The sequence below is a fragment of the Entelurus aequoreus genome, linkage group LG27, assembly GCF_033978785.1.
Source record: "Entelurus aequoreus isolate RoL-2023_Sb linkage group LG27, RoL_Eaeq_v1.1, whole genome shotgun sequence".
NCBI classification, from domain to species: Eukaryota; Metazoa; Chordata; class Actinopteri; order Syngnathiformes; family Syngnathidae; genus Entelurus; species Entelurus aequoreus.
Window position 1 is genome coordinate 31,017,659 of NC_084757.1, and position 23,427 is coordinate 31,041,085.

The 23,427-nt window shown below is 39.9% G+C and overlaps 1 protein-coding gene across 1 annotated transcript in view; it reads right to left on the reverse strand.

Moving 5' to 3' along the window:
* cilp2 (cartilage intermediate layer protein 2) overlaps window positions 1–23,427 on the reverse strand; it is a 75,254-nt gene that overhangs the window by 12,346 nt on the left and 39,481 nt on the right. Inside the window, exons 2-8 of the mRNA XM_062038624.1 lie at window positions 19,380–19,454; window positions 15,796–16,065; window positions 15,525–15,707; window positions 12,174–12,329; window positions 11,793–12,110; window positions 4,300–4,408; window positions 1,131–1,288 (exon numbers count right to left, since the gene is read on the reverse strand). Coding sequence (XP_061894608.1) covers window positions 1,131–1,288; window positions 4,300–4,408; window positions 11,793–12,110; window positions 12,174–12,329; window positions 15,525–15,707; window positions 15,796–16,065; window positions 19,380–19,454 — 1,269 coding nt within the window. The remainder of the gene's footprint in view (window positions 1–1,130; window positions 1,289–4,299; window positions 4,409–11,792; window positions 12,111–12,173; window positions 12,330–15,524; window positions 15,708–15,795; window positions 16,066–19,379; window positions 19,455–23,427) is intronic.

A 23,427-nucleotide genomic window follows, 5' to 3' on the forward strand; every position in this document is an offset into this window, starting at 1 on the left:
AAAAGTAGAATGAGGTGAAATCTAACAAGAAAAAGTTGCAATGTTGACACAAAGCTGCCATGCAGGCTGTTTTTTTTTCTTTTGTCTTTGTTTATTTTTCTTTTTTTTTTGCCATTGCTAAAAAAAGACAAAAAATCTATGTTATAATGAATTATTACTTAAAAAATATCACTTTAAAATGTTTTATGTGGGGAAAAAAAATATTGCATATATTGTGTGGTTGCCATATAAAAACATCAAAGTTTTATTTGACAAAAGAGCATAAAACAAACAAAATAATAGTTCAAACGTAAAATCGACAGATACGTCTGAAGTTGATCTCGTAATTTAAGTGTTAAAGTAAAAAAAAATGAATAAAAATGTATCACTTTATGAGTGGGGGACCTTTTGGATCCCAAATATATTTAGTAGGATTTTATTTAACTTTTCACTGTGATTACTCAAAAATATTAAAGAATTAAAATCAATGGTGTCCTGCATTATTGATCTTTTAAGGCTCTAATTACTAAATACCGCATATTTCAGTTTTACTATAAAAAACTAAGTTGTCTTTGACAGAAAAGGCATAAAACCTTTTTTTTTTTTTTTTTACTTTACATGAACCTGAAGTTGATATAGAGATTTACTGTAAGTGTTAAATAAAAAATAATAATAATTTGACTTATTTTTAACATTTTAATGACTGAGACCCTTTATGGCCCTAAAGGTTAAAAAAAATGTAAAAAAATCCATATATTTTGTTAAGGTTTGAAAATGAAAAATGGCCCCCGCATGCTTAAATTTTTCCGTGCGCGGCCCTCAGTGGAAAAAGTTTGGACACCCCTGCTCTAAGATGTTTTATCGTCCTCTTAATGCATTGACACAGCTCACAGATGAGGCCTTAGCTCTGAGGTCACTTCCTCTTCAAATGCAATTGTCAGTCTCTGAGATGTTGCTCCCTGGAGACTAAAATGAATTGTGCTCTCTGCTTGATCCTGTGAAGGATTTAAACTAAGAGTGGGGCGGATTGTCACATTTAATGTACAACTGTGCACCAAAAAAGGCATGTTTTTGTCAGTCGCGTGCTGCTTTTGGCCGCGTTTCCGTGTCGAATAAGTAAGATGGATAGCTGATAGAGATTCAAGACTTACCGATGACAGTGAGGGATGCTGGCGAGGACTTAATGCTGCCTGCTGGGCTGCTGGTTTTGCAGTAATACTGTCCAGCCTGCTCTGGCTTCAGGTCCTTCAATACAAGGTCTTCTTGATACTTGTACACCTTTCTGTCCAGCAGAGTCCCATTGTGGTACCTTGATGGCAAAAATGCATGATGGAACCAAAATAAAAAAGTCAACGCAAATAAGGACATGCAAAATATGTACCGTATTTTCCGGACCATAGGGCGCATTAAAGGCCTACTGAAAGCCACTACTACCGACCACGCAGTCTGATAGTTTATATATCAATGATGAAATCTTAACATTGCAACACATGCCAATACGGCCGGGTTAACTTATAAAGTGCAATTTTAAATTTCCCGCTAAACTTCCGGTTGAAAACGCCTTTGGATGATGACGTATGCGCGTGACGTAGCCAGTGAAACAGAAGTATCGGTACCCCATTGAATACAATACAAAAAATCTCTGTTTTCATCTCATAATTCCACAGTATTCTGGACATCTGTGTTGGTGAATCTTTTGCAATTTGTTCAATGAACAATGGAGACTGCAAAGTAGAAAGCTGTAGGTGGGAAGCGGTGTATTAGCGGCTGGCTGCATTCCCCGAAAGATGACAGTCAAGCTTTACCATTGGCCTGTGGAGAACTGGGACAACAGAGACTCTTACCAGGAGGACTTTGAGTTGGATACGCAGACGCGGTACCGTGAGTACGCAACCAGAATGTTGCCATAAGCATTTTGTTTAATTTGTATGTCTAACGCAGTACGCAGCTGCGGCTTCCAAACATTTGATCGCTTGCCCGTACGTGCGTGCCGCTATGTGCATGTCACGTACGTAACTTTGGGGAAATATATGTGCTGTATGAACTTTGCGGAGGTGAACGGTACTTTGGGCTGTGGGATTGAGTGTGTTGTGCGGGTGTTTGATTTGTATTGGCGGGTTATATGGACGGGAGAGCCTGGTTGTGTTGTGGCTAATAGAGTATATATATGTCTTGTGTTTATTTACTGTTTTAGTCATTCCCAGCTGAATATCAGGTCCCACCCGCCTCTCACAGCATCTGAATCGCTTCCACTGCCCTCTAGTCCTTCACTCTCACTTTCCTCATCCACAAATCTTTCATCCTCGCTCAAATTAAGGGGGAAATCGTCGCTTTCTAGGTCCGAATCGCTCTCGCTGCTGGTGGCCATGATTGTAAACCAGGGGTGGGCAATTAATTTTTACCGGGGGCCGCATGAGCAACCCGAGCACTGCTGGAGGGCCACATCGACAATATTTCAATTAAATTTTGGCTCAATATTATTTTTGATATATACCGTAAGATAAATAAATAATAATAATAATAATAATTAATAATAATAGTAATACTTCAACATAGTGTGTGTAACAGCATTCCATGACTAATATAAATAAATTAACATTAATAATAAATGACAGTAAAATAAGCACACGTATGACTGAGGAGTCATAGTGTAACTTTGTGTGGTGTTTGAGTTGTCCGACTTTTTGTGTGGCCATAAACGCACCAGTGGTTTAGTGCTATGCGTGTTGGTGACAGATGACAAGTTGGTTTTGGCCTGGTTTGTACGGCAGAAAATGACTAGTTTTTCGAGATAGAAGTGTTTTACTCATGTTTTTGGTGTGGTTATGGCCCAATATAAACAGTTTTGCTCAATAAAGTGATCGATATAATTCCTGTCCTCGAAGCATCTCGATAGACGTTACAATAATTGAACGGTGTTCAATTGAACGGTGTTGACGAACACCGTTAGGGCCGCTTGTTGTCACTGTCACTCAAAGTTGCATTGCAAAATTACATAGAATAAATGTGTTTATTTTGTTTAGAATTCAGATGGGATTTGATTTGGTGCGCGGCATATATTTGCTGCGCGCAGCGGACGCTTGAGCAGTGCGCAATTGCGCAGGCGCGCACCTTAGAGGGAACGTTGCTTGGCAGTCCATGTCTTGTTGGAAACACGTCATTCTTCATCAACTTTTCTCTTTTTAGCGTCTCGGGTGTAAACGGTGCATCACTTGTCGCTGCATGTGCACCTTCACTCGCAGGTTACACATGGACACACGCCCATAAATAATACTTTTCAAAATAAAAGCAGCACAGTTGTATTGCGCGCACGACATAGATGTTTTTTCAACTTTATTTTGTAATTTGTGATTGCAGCTGTTCACATTCACTCACAATCACGCACGCGCATACGTCCACACGGAAGTAATACAAATAACGATTTTCAAAACAAAAGCAGCACCGTTGTATTGCACACTCGACATACGTCCGACCGGAACTCTCTAATGACTAAAGTTCCTTGGGTGAATAATATAAACTCACCACACCGGTATATTTTTCACGCTTCCATAGGGAGATATAAGTAAGAACTTTACGCTACTTAGTATTACAAATGGCAACAGCGGAGGATGAATGTCCCATAACAAGAAGATAGAGAAAATCGACTACAGACTACAATGGCGGACGCGCATACATTTTCAGGACTTATGCAGATCTCAAATACACATCAGCAGGTACCAGAAGGTAAGAAAAGTTGGTTTTGTATAATATAGTGAAACAAAACGCCGGATAATATGTCTGCTAATGGGTGCAATTTTGCGGTCCTTATACACACACCATAGTAATACTCGTATCTCTGACTACGGTATCCGTAATGGGCCGACAATCCATCAAGCGGTGCGGCTTCAAAGTCGTACTAAAACATGTTGACAGATTTTTGAGCGCCGTGTGTAATGCTCTTTATTTTCAATGGAACATTTAAAGTTTTGGTGTTGTTTACTGGCGTCATATTGCAGTCTACATGTACGTGTGACTGCCATCTACTGGCCACACTTATCATTACACCATATACCAACAAAAATTGCTACGAGGTCGGTAAGCACAACCAGAATATAAGGCGCACTGTCGATTTTTGAGCAAATGAAAGGATTTTATATATATATATATATTTTATAGTCCGAAAAATGCGGTAATGTTGCTCACAATGTTAATAAATAAACAAAAAAGCTACATTCGTCTTTTCACTTTCTCATGCAATCCAAATAGTTGTTTAGGTTAGACATAAGTAAGAGGAAATACTGTAAATAGTGCGGCTCAGGCTGCACTACACGCTCGTCTCACCAGTTGTACTTTTCAGGTGTCGGCGATCCTGTTGCCTTGCAGCACAACATCGCCCGCCCGCCCTCGTATCGCACCTTGTCCTCCGGGTGCTTCACAACGTAGGGTTTCTCTGTGGAAGCAGAGAGGAGAAGTTCAGAGGTCCCATTGTTCACTTACACAAGATTCACACAGCCAGCACAGGGTGTACTTTTATTTTGGGCCTTTAGGTAAACATATTGGTTGTACGGTATACTGGTATTGGTATAGTATCGCGATACTAATGAATCATATTTGGTACTATACCGTCTCTAAAAAGTACCGGTACCCAAATTTGTGGTATCATCCAAAACTGACGTGAAGCATCCAAACAACAGAAGAATAAGTGATTATTACATTTGAACAGAAGTGTAGATAGAACATGTTAAAAGTGATAGTAAACCGATATTAACAGTACATGAACAAGTAGATTAATAATCCCTTTTCTACCACTTGTCCTTAATAATTTTGACAAAATAATTGAATGAGAAATGACACAACATGTGCACTGCAAAAAGTCAGTGTTCAAAAACAAGAAAAAAAATAAATGAGGGGTATTTTATTTGAACTAAGCAAAATTATCTGCCAGAACAAGAAAATTCGGCTTGTCGAGACTTTCCAAAACAAGTAAAATTATCTAACCTCAATGAACCCAAAAATACCTTAAAATAAATATATTCTCACTAATAACAAGTGCACTTTTCTTGGTAGAAAAAAAAAGAAACCTTTTTGCTCAATATGTTGAAAAATATTCTTAAATTAAGTAAATGCTAGTGCCATTATCTTGACATAATGATATGAGCTCGGCAACATGATTATTTTTTTTTTCATGCTTAATGTAAGAAATTATTACTTTAAAAAAGTAGTTTTATACTTGTGAGTGTTGATGACACAACTTTGCAACAGTTCATATTCTAGTTTCAAGCATGTTTTACTCAATATAGGTGACAAAATCTGAGCAACAAGCTGTAATATCTTACTGAGATCATTTAGGACCAAAACCCTTAAAACAAGTAAAACACTCTAACATAAAATCTGCTTAGTGAGAAGATTTATCTTATCAGACAGAGAATAAGCAAATATCACCCTTATTTGAGATATTTAATCTTACTTAGATGTCAATCCAATCCAATCCACTTTATTTATATAGGACATTTACACAACAAGAATGTTTCCAAAGTGCTGCACAGCCATGTTATATTATAATTATATATATATATATATATATATATATATATATATATATATATATATATATATATATATATATATATATATATATATATATATATATATATATATATATATATATATATATATATATATTATATATATATATATATATATATATATATATTGTATATATATATATATATATATATATATATATATATATATATATATATATATATATATATATATATATATTATAATATTATAAACAATATTATGCTACACCAATGACTGAATAAAAACAAAGAATAAATGAATAGAAAACCAATACAGAGACAATATAAAAAATAAATATGATTAAAAACGTCAGCAGTTAAATTAGGTAGCTTTGTTTGTTTACTTACTACTAAAGGACAAGTTGTCTTGTATGTTCACTATTTTATTTAAGGACAAAATTGCAATAAAAAACATATGTTTAATGTACCCTAAGATTTGTTGTTAAAATAAATCCAATAATGCCATTTTTTTGTAGTCACCTTTACTTAGAAAAGTATCGAAATACATTTTGGTATCGAGGCAACAATATAATAATAATAATAATAATACCTGGGATTTATATAGCGCTTTTCTAAGTACCCAAAGTCGCTTTACATGTTAAAATATACCATACTGTCCTTAATGTGTATTACTGGAAAAAATAAAATAAAAAATTAATAACTTAAATCAACAAGGTATTTTTTTCCCAACAGGCACGTTTAATTGATGATGTACTAAAATTTGAGACATAATACAAAAAAAAAGGGGGGGGGGGGGGGAATCTTCCAGCTTGAAGTAAACACAATAAAATGCTGTTTAGCAAGTCACATATTATTGGTCAGTTATTTTAAGTCGCAGGAGTCAAACTGGGAATAGCGTGTGTAATATAAAGCACTTTATTTCTAGCTAAATGTTGACACACAAAAAAAAACTGTACTTAATGAAATTGTAAACCTTTTAAGCTTTATTATCTGATCGTGCAACAGGATGCTTGTCACCTTGACTCATGACTTCAAAGCAATGTATCCATAATAATCAAAGGCTTAGGCAGTTGTGTACTGTATTTTCTGGACAAAAATCCACTCATTTTTCCCCACGCTTTGCACCCTGCGGATTATAAAACGGTGTGGCGAATTTATAGATTTTTCTTCGCCAACGGCCTTAATGTTTTGTATTGAACAAATAGTTTTCCTAGAACCCCAACAGAGACACAAAGGGTGTGTTATTGTTTGTGCTCTGGTTGAAAATGTACTGAAACGGAAGTATTTGTCCACATTTCTGCTCGAAATGATTCTTCATTCATCACTCCAAGCGACGTTTAAGTTTTACAATATATTTAAAACAACTCGTACTGACTAAACTGTCCCATGAGTGATGCCTGTAGCTGTGTTTTCATGCATATTTGTACGTGCTATCGTAGCGTAATCAAGCTAGAGTTGTTAGCATTTGCAAATATGCTAACACGTTTGCAAGTTTATGTGTTAGTATTATTAGGCTACAATGGCATTCTTTTTGTACTGTTTCAGTTTTGTGGAGTTATTGAGTCTGTTTAGCTGATTGGAGAGCAAGCCTCCAAAGCTAGTGGGTCCATGAAGATGGCTTCTGTTTTGTTTGATCAGCCGTTTTACTGCCATGTGACAGGCATCGTTTGGAAACAATTAAGATATATAAATATTTACCATATCTTTTATTTCGGTATATATCTGGGGCGTGAAGTCTGGTGTGGTTAATATATGTAAACATTTATGTATTCTAAAATTTGGTGGGTGCTGCATAAATACCGCTATGCTCTGTAGCCCAGAAAAATACGGTAATAATATGAGGCAATTATCTATTTATGTTCATACAGTTTATGGTAACAAGCAGCCATAACAAACACGTTTTACACTCGTTTTAAGTAATTCATGTACCAGATGTTAGTACATATTACAAAACCCAACACCAGTGAAGTTGGCACGTTGTGTAAATGGTAAATAAAAACAGAATACAATGATTTGTAAATCCTTTTCAACTTATATTCAATTGAATAGACTGCAAAGACAAGATATTCAATGTTTGAACTGAGAAACTAAATTATTTTTGCAAATAATCATTAACTTAGAATTTAATGGCAGCAACACATTGCAAAAAAGTTGGCACAGGGGCATTTTTACCACTGTGTTACATGGCCTTTCCTTTTAACAACACTCAGTAAACATTTGGGAACTGAGGAGACCAATCTAGTACCCGCACTCAGGTCTGGACTACAGGCAGGCCAGTCTAGGAACTGCCCTCTTTTACTACGAAGCCACTTGTGTAACACGTGCAGAATGTGGCTTGGCATTGTCTTGCTGAAATAAGCAGGGGCGTCCACGATAAAGACGTTGCTTGGATGGCAACATATGTTGCTCCAAAACTTGTATGTATCTTTCAGCATTAATGGTGTCTTCACAGTTGTGTAAGTTACCCAAACCTTGGGCACTAATACACCCCCATACCATCACAGATGCTGGCTTTTGAACTTTGCGCCTATAACAGTCCGGATGGTTCTTTTCCTCTTTGGTACGGAGGACACGACGTCCACAGTTTCCAAAAATAATTAGAAATGTGGACTCGTCAGACCACAGAACACTTTTCCACTTTGCATCAGTCCATCTTAGATGAGCTCGGGCCCAGCGAAGCCGGCGGCGTTCTTGGGTGTTGTTGATAAATGGCTTTATAGTGTATGAAATAGTGTAAAAACGCTTTGAGTTCCTTAAAAAGGTAGTAAAGCGCTATACAAGTACAACCCATTTACCATTTATTATTATTAGAGTTATGCGCTGCTGGTTCCATAGCAACTTAATTGAGGCTGAGGTAAGGGAATGTACAGGGAGAGGTGGCACAAATAGAAAAATGAAAAAAATGTCCTTTAGTTTTTGAGAAACAATTTTTACTACTACAATGATTGCACTACAATGAAAAATTATTATTGTGTAAAAAAAACCTACCTCAAAATGAATAGCAACTTTGATTAATTTGTGTGGAGACACTACACTTTAAGGTTGTCCCAATACCAATATTTTGGTACCCGTACCAAAATTTATTTCAATACTTTTCGGTACTTTTCTAAATAAAGGGGACCACCAAATTTTTTTATTATCGGCTTTATACTAACAAAAAATGTTAGGGTACATTAAACATATGTTTCTTATTGCAAGTTTGTCCTTAAATAAAATAGTGAACATACGAGACAACTTGTCTTTTAGTAGTAAGTAAACAAACAAAGACTCCTAATTAGTCTGCTGACATATGCAGTAACATATTGTGTCATTTATCATTCTATTATTTTGTCAAAATGATTAAGGACAAGTGGTAGAAAATGAATTATTAATCTACTTGTTCATTTACTGTTAATATCTGCTTACTTTCTCTTTTAACATGTTCTATCTACACTTCAGTTCAAATGTAATAATCACTTATTATTCTGTTGTTTGGATACTTTACATTAGTTTTGGATGATACCACAACTGTAGGTATCGATCCGATACCAAGTAGTTACAGGATCATACATTGGTCATATTCAAAGGGATGTATTTCCTGAGTTTATAAACATAATATAACTTTTTTAAAAAGGAAAATAAGCGGTAGAAATATAATTCACTTCACTTCACACTTTACTACTTGGACCTTGGACTTTGTCCTGGGCATGGCATTAAAGTGCATCCGGCAGTGGAGGGTCCTCTATGGCAGTGGTCCCCAACCACCGGGCCGCGGACTGATTGGTACCGGCCCATATATATATATATATATATATATATATATATATATATATATATATATATATATATATATATATATATATATATATATATATATATATATTTATTTTATTTTTTTTAATATAAATTAAATCAACATAAAAAACACAATATATACATTATATATCAATATAAATCAATACAGTCCGCAAGCAAACATGATTGTATTTCTTTATGACAAAAAAGTCCGTGGGACAAATTTTCAAGCATTGACCGGTCCGCAAGTACAAAAAGGTTGGGGACCACTGCTCTATGGGGTCTTGGGGCACTAGGAGGTTAACCCCTTTACTAATGTTACCCCAGGTGGCCCTTGGCAAAGGCCTAGTACCTGACTGCCCCCGAGCCAGGGATACGGTGAAGACCTCAACGGCGGAGCAGGCGGAAGACGGTAGATTTAAGACAGGGTTCACCAACCTTTTTGAAACCAAGAGCTACTTCTTGGGTACTGATTAATGCGAAGGGCTACCAGTTAGATACACACTTAAATAAATTGCCAGAAGTAGCCAATTTGCTCAATTTACCTTTAACTCTGTTATTATTAATAATTAATGATATTTATCTTTGTGGAAACACTGATCATCTTAATGATTTCTCACAATAAATATATATAGAAACAGATAAATATCAATATGCAACACTTTATTTTTACATTTTCTCTAAGTGCACATTTTTCAAATTGAACATTTTCAAATGATCACTTCTAAGACAGTCTTGTGAAATCACAATATCCCATTTTAACTAGCTAGCCACTAACATTTTTTAACAAATCATGAATTACTTTGCACTATGTTTGTACAAATAATAACTCATGTAAAATACAAAAGTAAACTCTCAAATTTTTAAATCATGTCACACTTTGAACTGGACACCAAATCTGTTATCTGTTTCTTTGTCAGTTAGTGGGAAGCCTGGCATTGCATGCTGTTAACTAGTGTGTTGTACTCTGGTGTGTAACTTGACACTGCAACTCTGAGTGAGTCTTGCAGATGTGCATCAGTGAGGCGTGTTCTGTGTTTGTTCTTGATGAAGTTCATGTCAGAAAAGGCTGATTCACAAAGATAAGATTTTTCCTCATTGTTTGCGGAACCTTCTTAATCTTTTGGACATATTTTCACAGCAATCTGGCCTTAAGCTTAATTATGATAAATGTAAAATGTTAAGGATCGGAAATCTAAAGGGAACGTCCTTTCGAATGGAATGCAAAGTGTTTTGTTTATAAATTATATGCAATCTGTTGTGTTCCCTAATTTTTTTCTGTGTACATGAATGAAGGTGTGTGTTGCTGAGTCCGACTTGGACATTATCTGGACTGGGCCTGGTTTAAAAAACCCTTTAAAAAAATCTAATTTCATTGACAACCTGGTCTGTTGAAGATAAGGCCCTTTTTTTAAAAAATAAAATAAAATAAGATAAATAAATAAAAAACATTTTCTTGGATAAAAAAGAAAGTAAAACAATATAAAAATAATTACATAAAAAATAGTAATTAATGAAAATGTTAGTGGACCAGCAGCCTATACAATCATGTGTGCTTCAGGGACTGTGTCCCTTGCAGATGTGTTGTTTATGTTGTGGGAACCAGAATATTGGTAGCAGAAATAAATAACCCCTTTTGTGTGGATGAGTGTGCATGGGGGAGGTTGTTTGGGTTGATTCACTGATTGAAAGTGTATCTTGTGTTTTTTCTATGTAGATTTAATATTTTTTTTTTTTTAAATATTTTTATTTTTTTATTTATTTTTTTTTTTTAATTTTTTTTTTTTTTTATAACAGGCCCGCGGGCGACTCATCTGGTCCTTACGGGCGACCTGGTACCGCGTTGGTGACCCCTGATTTAAGAACTACCGCAACGGCTGCGATGGCGGAAGAAGGGTCCCCGGCCACTGGACCCTGACCCGATTCTGTCAAGGATCGTGTGGTGACTGTCTGTGCACCAGTCTCCCCACCTAAAACAAAGTCACGCACAGGCATCCTCCATAAAGGGATACACTCCTACCAGGAGGATCGTCATACTCGTTCAAGTGACCGCCGATAATAATATTGTACTTGATATCATTACAGTGGATCCTCCTACGGTGTGTAGTGAAGCATGGATGATACTTGTGAGAAACTTACTTTATTTGTCGCCATGGAGGCGAGGAATAGTGATTTAGAAGTAGCTAAAACACGGCTGACTGCGGATGGATGTTAGCCGCTAACTAGCTAGCCGTGTCTTAAAGCACCTCTTCCTGAGGGCGTTTCAGTGTTATAACTTCGCCTTTATCGTTAGTTTTCAAGCCGAAATGCGTCCGTTCTCCCTTTTCTGTCTACACACTGTGTCTGCTTGTAAGTACTCTGTGATTGTGCGCTGCCGAACATGCTCCTCTGCTCGTAAACCAGCAATGACACGACATGACGTCATGCCCGGGAACTGGTACTTTTCAAACAGTATAGTACCGTTTTTGATTCATTAGTATTCATATGTATACCGGACAACCCTACTCCACTCACCAGCCGATTTGAGGACAGCGGACACCCAGGACACGCCTGTGCTGTTACTGCTGGAGGACACCACGACAGGTGCATATTTGTCCTTCCTGATGGTGAAGGAGATGTCGTCAGACGAGCAAACTCCTTTCAGTCGGAATTGACCTTTGGCGTCCGTTCGGGCACGGATGACTTTGGGGTGACTGGTGAACGCCACCCAGGCCTCCGATACAGGGGCCCCGGTCACACTGTGGACTTCGCCGCGCAGAACGTGGCCCTCGCACACACAGCGCCTGCAGTCTTCATCGGGACGGCCCTCGGCGCACACACGTCGACATTTCACTGCGGAGACGAACCACGGGAAGTCATAAAGAAGCGATGGGGAAAAAAGACGTCTTGCGTTACCTGGACATGGACTCTTGCCGCATTTTTGTGTTTCCACAGGCCGTCCGGTGCACTGCGTTGTCGTCGAGGTCCTCACGCAGGTCCTCCTCCTGATTCTGCGACCCCCGCCGCATGTCACAGTGCAGGACCCCCAGACGCCCCATGGACTCCACTTGGCTGACCCCACAGAGACAAATACATGGTATTGTTCAATTCAGGTTTCATGCTGTTTACAATGACTGGAGTCCAGTAAGCATTTGAACTATCATGTCTGTATTCTGGAGCAGTGTTTTGGTCTATTTATTTTGACAGAAATTAACATATCAGAAAAGAAATAGCCCTGTTATGCAAAATTGAGGATCAAAGAATAATTTTATACTATTTGTATACTCCATACTTCCATACTTTATTTAATTAGATTGATACTTTGGAACTCAATATGAGTTATTTTGGATGCGAACATTTTTTACATAATTGAGCAAGTCTTTCAGACGCTACTCCCACCGGGGGATGGAACACAGTATTCGAGGCTTACAAAATTGCGCCCTGCAGGGGGCGGTGTCATTAGCAAGGGAAATGCGCTATTATATCCTTAACCCTTGTGTGGTGTTCATATTGTTGTTACTCAGCCAGTGTTCGTGGGTCTGATGGACCCGTTGCATTTTGTGGCTTTTAATGCCTCACAATCAAACACTTTTGTGTTAAAATACTGACTTATCCCAAAAAACATCTGTAATGAAGTGCTTCAAGAGGCTGTTAAAGGAATACATTGTCTCCAGACTTCCCCCCACATTCGACCCATACCAGTTTGCTTATCGCCCTAACCCAGGGGTCGCAACCCGCGGCTCCGGAGCCGCATGCGGCTCTTTGACCACTCTGATACGGCTCAGCTGCATACTTGCCGACCCTCCCGGTTTTCCCAGTATACTTAACATAATATGTGTTATATAAAGACAATATAACATACATCCATAAACGTAGATGCATATGCAAAAGTGCAATATATTTATCTTTACAGTAATCTATTTATTTATATCTGCACCTTATTGCTTTTTTATCCTGCACTGCCAACCAGCTATCTGTACTGTAAAGTTCAAATTTGAACGACAATAAAAAGTAAGTCTAAGTCTAAGTCTAAGACCCACAAACACTGGCTGAGTAACAACAACACGAACGCTGCATGGAAATTTCTCTGCCAGTTTCTGCATCCCACAGGGATTCTTCTTTTGTGTTTCTGCACCTGCTGTTCCCACACAAGGTTGCAACATTGTTTGTCAACACTGTCTGCTCTCATTGTGTCGCACATTTGACCCTCTGATGTTCTGTGTACCTACACTCTGTCCTCCTCCTGTCTAGGCCTGCTGTGTGTGTGTGTGTGTGTGTGTGTGTGTGTGTGTGTGTGTGTGTGTGTGTGTGTGTGTGTGTGTGTGTGTGTGTGTGTGTGTGTGTGTGTGTGTGTGTGTGTGTGTGTGTGTGTGTGTGTGTGTGTGTGTGTGTGTGTGTGTGTGTGGTACACAGAACATCAATTTCCACACTTCTATTAGCCTCGGGTCCAGTGGACCCCGGACATCTTATATGTAATATAAATGTGTAGGGGGGGTGTATGGTGTGTGTTCATTAAATATGTATTCTGATATATGTTCTTCACAGAAAATGAGCCAAAGCCAGTGAGTCTCAGTTTGAAAAATTAATTAATTGTATCATTTTTCTTTTAATAAAAATCGAAAACGGGTCCCACAGACCCGAACACCACACAAGGGTTACAAATTAGTTTGCGATAAAATTTTGTATGAAGCACCTTCCATCCATCCATCCATCCATCTTCTTCCGCTTATCCGAGGTCGGGTCGCGGGGGCAGCAGCCTAAGCAGGGAAGCCCAGACTTCCCTCTCCCCAGCTACTTCTTCCAGCTCCTTCGGGGGATCCAGCCGGGAGACATAGTCTTCCCAACGTGTCCTGGGTCTTCCCTGTGGCCTCCTACCGGTCGGACGTGCCCTAAACACCTCCCTAGGGTGGCATCCTGACCAGTGGCCCGAACCACCTCATCTGGCTTCTCTCGGTGTGGAGGAGCAACGGCTTTACTTTGAGCTCCCCCCGGATGGCAGAGCTTCTCACCCTATCTCTAAGGGAGAGCCCCGCCACCCGGCGGAGGAAACTCATTTCGGCCGCTTGTACCCGTGATCTTGTCCTTTCGGTCATAACCCAAAGCTCATGACCATAGGTGAGGATGGGAACGTAGATCGACCGGTAAATTGAGAGCTTTGCCTTCCGGCTCAGCTCCTTCTTCACCACAACGGATCGATACAGCGTCCGCATTACCGAAGACGCCGCACCGGTCCGCCTGTCGATCTCACCATCCACTCTTCCCTCACTCGTGAACAAGACTCTAAGGTACTTGAACTCCTCCACATGGGGCAGGATCTCCTCCGCAACCCGGAGATGGCACTTAACCCTTTTCCGGGCGAGAACCATGGACTCGGACTTGGAGGTGCTGATTCTCATCCCAGTCGCTTCACACACTGCTGCGAACCGATCCAGTGAGAGCTGAAGATCCTGGCCAGATGAAGCCATCAGGACCACATCATCTGCAAAAAGCAAAGACCTAATCCTGCAGCCACCAAACCAGATCCCCTCAACGCCCTGACTGCGCCTAGAAATTCTGTCCATAAAAGTTATGAACAGAATTGGTGACAAAGGGCAACCTTGGCGGAGTCCAACCCTCACTAGAAACGGGTCCGACTTACTGCTGGCAATACGGACCAAGCTCTGGCACTGATCATACAGGGAGCGGACCGCCACAATCAGACAGTGCGATACCCCATACTCTCTGAGCACTCCCCACAGGACTTCCCGAGGGACACGATCGAATGCCTTCTCCAAGTCCACAAAGCACATGCAGACTGGTTGCACCCTCAAGGACCCTGCCGAGAGTATAGAGCTGGTCCACAGTTCCACGACCAGGACGAAAACCACACTGTTCCTCCTGAATCCGAGGTTTGACTATCCGGCGTAGCCTTCTCTCCAGCACACCTGAATAGACCTTACCAGGAAGGCTGAGGAGTGTGATCCCACGATAGTTGGAACACACCCTCTGGTTGCCCTTCTTAAAGAGAGGAACCACCACCCTGGTCTGCCATCCAGAGGTACCGCCCTCGATGTCCACGCGATGAAGCAACTTATTTGACATCGAGTGATATGCATATAGAGGCTGGCCTTTAAGAGGTTAACATTTCCATGCAAGGATTTGCCACTGTGTTTAAACTGGTCCAAGTTCCTTTATACAACAGTGTGGTGTCATTCCCGGGCTGAATGTGGCCCGGGGGGTCGCCAATTTAGTCGCCCTGCTCTATTCATGACACTTGACAGGGATTACCTGAACATGGAGGGTTGGAGCACTCCCTCCTCTCTGAATGGTGTCCCTGGCAGGCGGGCACCAAGAGTAGCGGCAAAGGTTGCGTGCTCATGCATCTCCTCTGGCGCACTTGAATGCCCACATCGTTGCAAACGGTGGTTGTGCACGGACCCCACTCTCCCCATTGTGTCCAGTAACTCTGATCTGCACACACACACACACACACACACACACACACAAATCACAGTAGTGAAGCTGCAAAAGAGTGAAGACATATTTTTAAGGACTTTACCTGGGGTGCACTGGAAGCGGACGTGGTAGTTGGAGCAGATGTGTCCGTGGGGTTGCTCCTTGTTGATGCACCAGAAGCCCTTCTCCAGACTGGAGTGGACGACTTCCCCAGTGTCTGCCGCCGCCACCCAGTCTGTAGTGCGGGCCTCCATTGCTGTGGGTCTTGCACATACTCTCTCCCGATAGTAGAAGCGGATGGCCTCCAGGCGCTCGTAGTCACCGTTTCCCCCAGGGTGGTCGATATTAAACCAAGACGTCCACTCTGTCACCTCTGTAGGCAAAATAAAGTGGACATTTAAATGGCTTTAAGAAAGAAGACACATTTGTTTTCTCTTTATTTAAACCTGACCCACTTCAGGGACAGGACAAATGTAGATGCGCCGTTATGTATTTCAATACTTGCTTTTCGATACTTTTCTACACAAAGGGGACCACAAAAAATTGGCTTTATTTTAACAAAAAATCTTAGGGTACATTAAACATATGTTTCTTATTGCAAGTTTGTCCTTAAATAAAATAGTGAACATACAAGACAACTTGTCTTTTAGTAGTAAGTAAGCAAAGGCTCCTAATTTAGCTGCTGACATATGCAGTAACATATTGTGTCATTTTCCATTCTATTATTTTGTCAACATTATTAAAGGCCTACTGAAAGCCACTACTACCGACCACGCAGTCTGATAGTTTATATATCAATGATGAAATCTTAACATTGCAACACATGCCAATACGGCCGGGTTAACTTATAAAGTGCAATTTTAAATTTCCCGCTAAACTTCCGGTTGATAACGTGTATGTATGATGACGTATGCGTCAATCGTTGAACCGGAAGTATTGGTACACCATTGAATCCAATACAAAAAAGCTCTGTTTTCATCTCAAAATTCCACAGTATTCTGGACATCTGTGTTGGTGAATCTTTTGCAATCTGTTTAATGAACAATGAAGACTGCAAAGAAGAAAATTGTAGGTGGGATCGGTGTATTAGCGGCAGACTACAGCAACACAACCAGCAGGACTTTCAGATGGATAGCAGATGCGCTAGCCGCCGACCTCACCTTGACTTCCTCCGTCTCCGGGCCGCCGACCGCATCTATTATCATCGCTCCGTCGATCGCTGGAACGCAGGTGAGCACGGGTGTTGATGAGCAGATGAGGGCTGGCTGGCGTAGGTTGATAGTTAATGTTTTTAGCATAGCTCTGTAGAGGTCCCGTTGCTAAGTTAGCTTCAATGGCGTCGTTAGCAACAGCATTGTTAAGCTTCGCCAGCCTGGAAAGCATTAACCGTGTATTTACATGTCCATGGTTTAATAGTATTGTTGATCTTCTGTCTATCCTTCCAGTCCGGGGTTTATTTCTTTTGTTTCTATCTGCATTTAAGCCTGATGTGCTATCACGTTAGCCCCGTAGCTAAAGAGCTTTGCCGATGTATTGTCGTGGAGATAAAAGTCACTGTGAATGTCCATTTCGCGTTCTCGACTCTCATTTTCAAGAGGATATAGTATCCGAGGTGGTTTAAAATACAAATCCGTGATCCACAATAGAAAAAGGAGTAAGTGTGGAATCCAATGAGCCAGCTTGTACCTAAGTTACGGTCAGAGCGAAAAAAGATACGTCCTGCCCTGCACTCTAGTTCTTCACTCTCACGTTCCTCATCCACAAATCTTTCATCCTCGCTCAAAATTAATGGGGTAATTGTCGCTTTCTCTGTCTGAATCGCTCTCGCTGCCGGTGTAAACAATGGGGAAATGTGAGGAGCCCTTCAACCTGCGACGTCACGCTACTTCCGGTAGGGGCAAGGCTTTTTTTTATCAGATACCAAAAGTTGCGATCTTTATCGTCGATGTTCTCTACTAAATCCTTTCAGCAAAAATATGGCAATATCGCGAAATGATCAAGTATGACACATAGAATGGATCTGCTATCCCCGTTTAAATGAAAACATTTCATTTCAGTAGGCCTTTCATCTTCTACACACAATAATTTGGTTCGGAAAATGTTGACTTTGACGGCACAAAATCTTTTGAAATCGCCACAAATGCGCCAGTACTGAAACTAACTGGAGTTGAAGCCATTTTTACTTCTGTAATCACTGCAGTGCTTGTGTCATCATGACGTCATGGCGCCACACGCATGCGGTCAGATTGCATTCACATTAAAAATCACTTTTTTTGTGGAATGTGAACGGCCACTAAAAAGATCGGATTTGACAAAAAAAAAATCTGAATTGCACATCCGACCCTGCAGTGTGAACGTAGTCTTTGGTAGGATCTTACCGGGTTTATTCTGACAATCACTACGAGAACCAGCATTGGGGAGACTTATATCTGAAATGAGGGTCGTACGGTATACCGGTACTAGTATAGTATTGCGGTACTAATGAATCAAAAACGGTACTATACTCTGTTTGAAAAGTACCGGTTCACCATTTTTTTTTTTACATGGAGCGTCGACATTGATGGTTGTATGAGCAGAGGAGCATGTTCGGCAGCGCACAATCACAGAGTACTTACAAGCAGACACAGTTTGTAGACAGAAAAGGGAGAACGGACGCATTTTGGCTTAAAAACTAAAGATAAAGGTGAAGTTATAACACTGAAACGCCCTCAGGAAGAAGTGCTTTAAGACATGACTAGCTAGCTAGCCGCTAACATCCATCCGCAGTCGGCCGTGTTGTAGCTACTTCTAAATCACTAATCCTCGTCTCCATGGCGACAAATAAAGTAAGTTTCTTACAAGTATCATCCCTGCAGGACGAGGAATAGCTAAACATGCTTCACTACACACCGTAGCTCACCGGCGTCACAATGTAAACGAACGCCATGGGTGGATCTACACCTGACATCCACTGTAATGATACCAAGTACAGGAGCATATCTAGTCGATACTACTATGATTACATCAATATTTTTTATCGTCACAAAATCTTTTTTTATTTTTTTTAAAATTCATATTATATTTATAAACTCAGGAAATATGTCCGTGGACACTTTGAATATGACCAATGTATGAGCCTGTAACTACTTGGTATCGGATCGATACCTAATTTTGTGGTATCATCCAAACAACAGAAGAATAAGTGATTATTATATTTTAACAGAAGTGTAGATAGAACATGTTAAAAGAGAAAGTAAGCAGATATTACCAGTAAATAAACAAGTAGATTAATAATCCTTTATAATGTTGACAAAATAATAGAATGGAAAATGACACAATATGTTCCTGCATATGTCAGCAGCTAAATTAGGAGCCTTTGTTTGTTTACTTACTAATAAAAGACAAGTTGTCTCGTATGTCCACTATTTTGTTTAAGGACAAAATTGTTCTTCGATTGCAATAAGAAACATATGTATTGCCATTTTTTTGTGCTCCCTTTATTTACAAAAGTATCGAAAAGTATCAAAATAGAGACAACCCTACCTCAAATATATACTGACAACTTGTAGCATAAATAAAAATAAAAAGACCGCTCAAAATTCTCATACGTCGGGGTATTCGCAAGGTATAACTCATCCATTACATTTTCTACAATTGTCAAATTTCCTACACAATATTGGCGAAAAAACTGCATCCGTGGTTTAGTACCTGTGGCTCGCGTGTCCGTAGAAGTGTTTGGTACCGCTCTCTTGTTCCTGTATGATGGACGCTTGCTTTCAAAACCTGCAAAAAAAAAGAAAAGTGTATATTAAATATGGGTGTCTAGAATTAGGCCTGGGCGATGTCGCCTAAAATTAGAATCTTCATTTTTTTTTTACCAAAAATCGTTCCTGATCTTTTTTTCTACTTCCTAAAGAAAACAATAAATACAAACGACAGATAATTCCAAACAAGATTTGCTTGTATTTTATTAAAAGGGGTTTGAAAGAAGACAACCAATGCCACAATTTCCTTAGACACATGCCAATACGGCCGGGTTAACTTATAAGGTGCAATTTTAAATTTCCCGCGAAACTTCCGGTTGAAAACGCCTTTGGATGATGACGTATGCGCGTGACGTAGCCAGTGAAACAGAAGTATCGGTACCCCATTGAAAACTATACAAAATAGCTCTGTTTTCATCTCATAATTCCACAGTATTCTGGACATCTGTGTTGGTGAATCTTTTGCAATTTGTTTAATGAACAATGGAGACTGCAAAGAAGAAAGCTGTAGGTGGGATCGGTGTATTAGCGGCTGGCTGTAGCAACACAAGCAGGAGGACTTACTTGGATAGCAGACGCGCTAGCCGACGCTAACCGACGCTAGCCGCCAACCGCACGGATGATCGGGTGAAGTCCTTCGTCGCACCGTCGATCGCTGGAACGCAGGTGAGCACGGGTGTTGGTGAGCATATGAGGGCTGGCTGGCGTAGGTGGAGCGCTAATGTTTTTATCATAGCTCTGTGAGGTCCGGTTGTTAAGTTAGCTTCAATGGCGTCGTTAGCAACAGCATTGTTAAGCTTTGTCAGGCTGAGAATTATCAACCGTGTAGTTACATGTTCCTGGTTTAATAGTATTGTTGATCTTCTGTCTATCCTTCCAGTCAGGGATTTATGTATTTTGTTTCTATCTGCATTTGAGCCAGATGCTATCACGTTAGCTCAGTAGCTAAAGAGCTTCGCCGATGTATTGTCGTGGAGATAAAAGTCACTGTGAATGTCCATTTCGCGTTCTCGACTCTCATTTTCAAGAAGATATAGTATCCGAGGTGGTTTAAAATACAAATCAATCAATCAATCAATCAATCAATGTTTATTTATATAGCCCTAAATCACAAGTGTCTCAAAGATCCGTGATCCACAATAGAAAAAGGAGAGAGTGTGGAATCCAATGAGCCAGCTTGTACCTAAGTTACGGTCAGAGCGAAAAAAGATATGTCTTGCACTGCATTCTAGTCCGTCACTCTAACGTTCCTCATCCACAAATCTTTCATCCTCGCTCAAATTAATGGGGTAATCGTCGCTTTCTCGGTCCGAATCGCTCTAGCTGCATTGAAAACAATAGGAAAATATGAGGAGGCGAACAACTGACTACGTCACGCTACTTCCGGTAGGGGCAAGGCTTTTTTTTATCAGCGACCAAAAGTTGCGAACTTTATCGTCGTTGTTCTCTACTAAATCATGTCAGCAAAAATATGGCAATATCGCGAAATGATCAAGTATGACACATAGAATGGATCTGCTATCCCCGTTTAAATAAAAAAAATTCATTTCAGTAGGCCTTTAACATGCACTGCATCTTACTCTGAGCAAAGTTAAAACATTTTAAAGTTATTCTTTTTAGAACAAATATAAATTGCACTTTGTTTAGACTCATTTTCAAAACAACTAAATTAAGAGCCTGCTGTGGGAGGCAAAATGTATGTCTTCAATAAAATATTTGTAAATAAACAATTAAATGTAACATTGCACTTTACATGCAAATAAATGTATTGATCAATAAAGCGCAAACCTAAAGGCCTACTGAAATGATTTTTTTTTATTTAAACGGGGATAGCAGATCCATTCTATTTGTCATACTTGATCATTTCGCGATATTGCCATATTTTTACTGAAATGATTTAGTAGAGAGCAACGACGATAAAGTTCGCAACTTTTGGTCTCTGATAAAAAAAAGCCTTGCCCCTACCGGAAGTAGCGTGACGTAGTCAGTTGTTCGCCTCCTCATATTTTCCTATTGTTTTCAATGCAGCTAGAGCGATTCGGACCGAGAAAGCGACGATTACCCCATTAATTTGAGCGAGGATGAAAGATTCGTGGATGAGGAACGTTAGAGTGACGGACTAGAATGCAGTGCAAGACATATCTTTTTTCGCTCTGACCGTAACTTAGGTACAAGCTGGCTCATTGGATTCCACACTCTCTCCTTTTTCTATTGTGGATCACGGATTTGTATTTTAAACCACCTCGGATACTATATCCTCTTGAAAATGAGAGTCGAGAACGCGAAATGGACATTCACAGTGACTTTTATCTCCACGACAATACATCGGCGAAACACTTTAGCTACGGAGCTAACGTGATAGCATCGTGCTTAACTGCATATAGAAACTAAATAAATAAATCCCTGACTGGAAGGATAGACAGAAGATCAACAATACTATTAAACCATGGACATGTAAATACACGGTTAATGCTTTCCAGCCTGGCGAAGCTTAACAATGCTGTTGCTAACGACGCCCTTGAAGCTAACTTAGCTACCGAGCTAACGTGATAGCATCGGGCTCAAATGCAGATAGAAACAAAATACATAAACCCCTGACTGGAAGGATAGACAGAAAATCAACAATACTATTAAACCATGAACATGTAAATACACGGTTAATGCTTTCCAGCTTGGCGAAGCTTAAAAATGCTGTTGCTAACGACGCCATTGAAGCTAACTTAGTATAATGGGACCTCACAGAGCTATGATAAAAAAACATTAGCGCTCCACCTATGCCAGCCAGCCCTCATCTGCTCATCAACACCCGTGCTCACCTGCGTTCCAGCGATCGACGGAAGGACGAAGGACTTCACCACGATCATCCGTGCGGTCGGGGGCTAGCGTCGGCTAGCGCGTCTGCTATGCGAGTCAAAGTCTTCCTGGTTGTGTTGCTGTAGTCCGCCGCTAATACACCGATCCCACCTACAACTTTCTTCTTTGCAGTCTCCATTGTTCATTAAACAAATTGCAAAAGATTCACCAACACAGATGTCCAGAATACTGTGGAATTATGAGATGAAAACAGAGCTTTTTTGTATTGGATTCAATGGGGTACCGATTCTTCTGTTTCACTGGCTACGTCACGCGCATACGTCATCATCCAAAGGCGTTTTCAACCGGAAGTTTAGCGGGAAATTTAAAATTGCACTTTATAAGTTAACCCGGCCGTACTGGCATGTGTTGCAATGTTAAAATTTCATCATTGATATATAAACTATCAGACTGCGTGGTCGGTAGTAGTGGGTTTCAGTAGGCCTTTAAAGTGAACAATTCTGCCTTTTAGCAGGAGTTTGTTCGTTGTTACAATCTTTTTCGTCTTTTTGTTGCATTTTCCCCACTTGGCTGGATTCCTCTTTTCAGATGCCGCGATAAGTTAGCTGTGCTGCTGCCTTTTTTTTAAATAAACTTTGCAGCGTGCTGTCTCTTGTTCCACGCCAGTTGCCACAAATCCAAACTACCCTTTTCCTTTCTTTCTCACTCTCGTTCGCGTTAGCAGTAGCCATGTTGCAGCTAAGGAAGTTGACGTGGAGGGCGAAAGTTACTCCTGAGGGCAAAAAGTATTTTATAATAAAATTGATTTATCGCTCAGACCAGGGGTGTCCAACATCATTTTAGCTCAGGGGCCACATGGAGGAAAATCTGGCATTAAAACTAAAAAATAAAGACAACTTCAGATCGTTTTCTTTGTCTTACTTTGGCCAAAAATAGAACAAACACATTCAGAAAATATTACAATAAAAATATAGAAAAAGGCAGCGGTAAAGTTTAGATCCATGAAGGAAAGAAGAAAGTGAATGAAAGTAAAATTAGCTAACCTCAATGAACTCCAAAATACCTTAAAATAAGTATATTCTCACTAATAACATCTGTACTACTATACGAGTACATATTTTCTATTGTTTCATTGAAAATAAAACAGCAAAATCCATTTGGCTGTCATCTGTTTTAAT